We start from the raw sequence: 3357 nt of genomic DNA, 5'->3' as shown, positions 1-3357 counted from the left end.
TTTTTTTTTTTTGAGTTTTCTTTTTTTTTTTGAGACAGAGTCTCGCTCTGTCGCCCGGGTTGGAGTTTTCTTTAGTTGACTCATAAATCTTGCAAAAATAGAAAGTTCCACTACCATGTAGACTGGACTCACTATGGCATACAACTTTATCCTTCCTATGGATATAGTTTTTAGAATGGTGCTGTGATTAATATGACAATGAGAACATCAGGTTGAAATATGGTAAAGTCTGTGAAATAGACAAATAATAAACAACCTAATGAACCTTTAACTTTAAAAAATATCTTACCTTTTGTTGTGCTGTGGTATCCAGTGATTTAGGTGGAAAAGTACAAGGTATTCTTCCATGATGGATATGATATGGTAATAACAGGCTGGGATCTAATGGGACCCAGGGAACTGAGAGACTGGAAGGTACACCAGGAAGGCCGCAATGTGTTTTATACAAATTGTATGCTGTCCTAGTAACTTTTCCATCAGAGGCCTTATAGATCAGGAGTGAAGAATCTTCTGCTGCATGAGATAACAAGTAGGAACCCTCCTGCAAGCTAAATCCACACAATGAAACTCAACCCACTGGCTCACTGTGTCAATTTCAACAGCACTTTCTTAATCATAATCTATTAGAAAAACTGAAAATTATGAGAAGGTCACATCACCTCTAAAACTTATGATAAAGTAAGATTTAAGAAATCTTTAAAACTATTTTTATGCTTCTTAGGCAACTAATTTTAATTCTTACTCCAAAGTTCAGAACAGTTGATCATTTTCTTTTTGCTTTTATAGCAATTTGTAACTTTTCATTTAATGGGAAACAAAGAGTGTGCCTAATTCTCTAGTCCATAGATTAGACATTTATAGGTATCTATACTGAAAAGCATTCCTACAGCATTTTCACTCATTTAACACTGCAACTATATTGTACCTAATAATAGACAGATGACTAGATACAAAAGTGAAGATGACATGTTTGCTACATTGAGTAGTTTAAAATAAAGTGGAAGAAACAGTCAATGGAACAATCACAATACAACATGAGGTGCTATGAGGATAACAGAGACAACAGCAGCTAGCAGGTATTAAATGTTTATTATGAGCTAACTACTGTATTATAGCTTCACATCTATTTTCTCATTAGATCTTCCACAAGGCATATTAATTTAGGGTGATAAATAAACAAATTAGAGATGCTAAGCAATTTGTCCAAAGTTCTGAGTGTAGGCTTAGATATAAACCCAGGCATTTGAACTCCACAGGCCACACCCTTAATCACGATCCTCTACTGTAGCAATAACCAGCTATGTTGAACATCAAAACCACATTTTTCCTTTCTCCTTCGAAAGCTTTAAATAATTCAGTGTATCATCATAAAGAACTAAAGGGATATGAATAAATACATTGTGCTTTCTTGAGATTACACAGTCCTCTGGATCAAAGATGTTAAGGAGAACATCTGTTCTTTACCACAATATATTATTAAAAAAGAAAGATTTATCATACTTTAGCTATAAATATTTGCCTACAAACCTAGTAAGTTACATTTTCATCAATTTTTAAACTGAAAATAGGTGTTGACAATTGCTGTTATCCTCTGGAAATTTTTTTCCCAATAACTTTCATATTTCCATATAAAGAAATGAATAATTATTTGATAGGAATAAATAACATTTCACAGATTGAGCTTTAATCAATGAAAATCATATATCTTAACTACCTCCACTAAAAATGAAGAAAGCTTTCGTTTACAGAAGACTGTATTAATATTTAATTCATGGAGAATGAGAGATACTCTAGGAAGGAGTATCTTACAAGTGCCATACATGTCTAATGTACATGGATGAATATAAACTATGGTAGGTGGAATAATGGCCTCCTAAAAATGTTTATGTTCCAAACCTGGAACCTATGAATATGTTACATGGCCAAAGGGAATTAAGGTTGCTAATCAACTGATTTTAAAATGGTCAAATTTTACTAATCATAATAGCCCTTAAATATAGAAGAAGAAGGCAGAAGAGACTCAGAGGGAGATGTGACTGTAGAAGTCCAGAGAGATGCGACTTAACGTGGCTTTGTAACTTTGAAGATGGAGGCAGGGAGCTACAAGGCAAGGGATGCAGGTGGCCTCTAGAAGCTACAAAAGGCAAGGAACAGATCCTTCCCAGAGCCTACAGAACAGATCCTTCCCAGAGCCTACAGAACAGATCCTTCCCAGAGCCTACAGAACAGATCCTTCCCAGAGCCTACAGAAAGGAATGTAGCTTTGCCAATGCCCTGATTTTAACTCAGTGAACCCTGTTAGACCTCTGACTTCAGAACTGCAAAATAATAAATTTGTATTATTTTATAACATTAATTTTGTGGTAATTTGTTATAGCCACAATATAAAGCTAATACACAAACTAAATAAAATATTGATAATAAAATTTCAAAAAACATCTGGCAAATTTCATGCAAAAGCTTTTTATGTAACATGAAGAACAGAACATATAAAACAAAAATCCTGTCACATAATCACAGAGTATCAGAACTGAAAAGTACCTAGGAAGTTACTGCACTTGACACCATCATTTTACAAATAAGTAAACTGACATCAAGTTGGATAATACAATTCTTCAGAACTAGAACTTTGAGATTTTGACTGTAAGTTCAGATTCAAGTTGTTTTCAAGTTTAACCTTTGGTAAGGGCATAAGAGAAGGAATGCAAACATTCATATAACAAAACAATTTGATATATCACCGGGGGAAAATCCGTATTGTAAGACTTGCCATGGACCTCTATGTTCTTGGACCTCTATGTTCTCTGTGTCTCTCTCTCTTTTGAGAGGGAGTCTCACTCTGTCGCCCAGGCTGGAGTGCAGTGGCATATCTCAGCTCTGCAATCCTGCCTCCCGGGTTCAAGTGATTCTCCTGCCTCAGCCTCCTGAGTAGCAGGGATTACAGGTGCACGCCACAACACCCAGCTAATTTTTTTTGTATTTTTAGTAGAGCCAGGGTTTCACCATGTTGGCCAGGATAGTCTTGATCTTCTGACCTCGTGATCCATCTGCCTCGGCCTCCCAAAGTGCTGGGATTACAGGTGTGAGCCACCGTGGTCGGCCTCTATGTTCTTTTTTTTATCTTGAAAGCAAAAATAATATAGCTATGGTGGGCAGAATAATGGTCCCCCACCATGATGTTCATATGCTAATCACCAGAACCTGTGACTGTATTACATTTAATGGTTTTGCAGGTGTGATTAAATTAAGGATTTTGAGATGAGGGGATTATCCCAAATTATGTGAGAAGGCCAAAAGTAATCACCAGGAACCTTATGAAAGGGAGGCAGGCCAGGCGCGGTGGCTCAAGCCTGTAAT

The 3357-nt window shown here is 36.3% G+C and overlaps 1 protein-coding gene across 1 annotated transcript in view; it reads right to left on the bottom strand.

Moving 5' to 3' along the window:
* Positions 1–3357, bottom strand: part of ICE2 (interactor of little elongation complex ELL subunit 2) — a 56853-nt gene that overhangs the window by 5545 nt on the left and 47951 nt on the right. Inside the window, 1 exon segment of the mRNA XM_011940475.1 lies at positions 290–548. Within this exon segment, the coding sequence (XP_011795865.1) occupies positions 290–548 (259 nt within the window).

Source organism: Colobus angolensis, unplaced genomic scaffold (genome assembly GCF_000951035.1).
Source record: "Colobus angolensis palliatus isolate OR3802 unplaced genomic scaffold, Cang.pa_1.0 Scaffold19, whole genome shotgun sequence".
Classification (NCBI taxonomy): Eukaryota; Metazoa; Chordata; class Mammalia; order Primates; family Cercopithecidae; genus Colobus; species Colobus angolensis.
The sequence above is the reverse complement of the archived record's forward strand: the minus strand, read 5'-3'. Positions and strand labels throughout refer to the sequence as shown.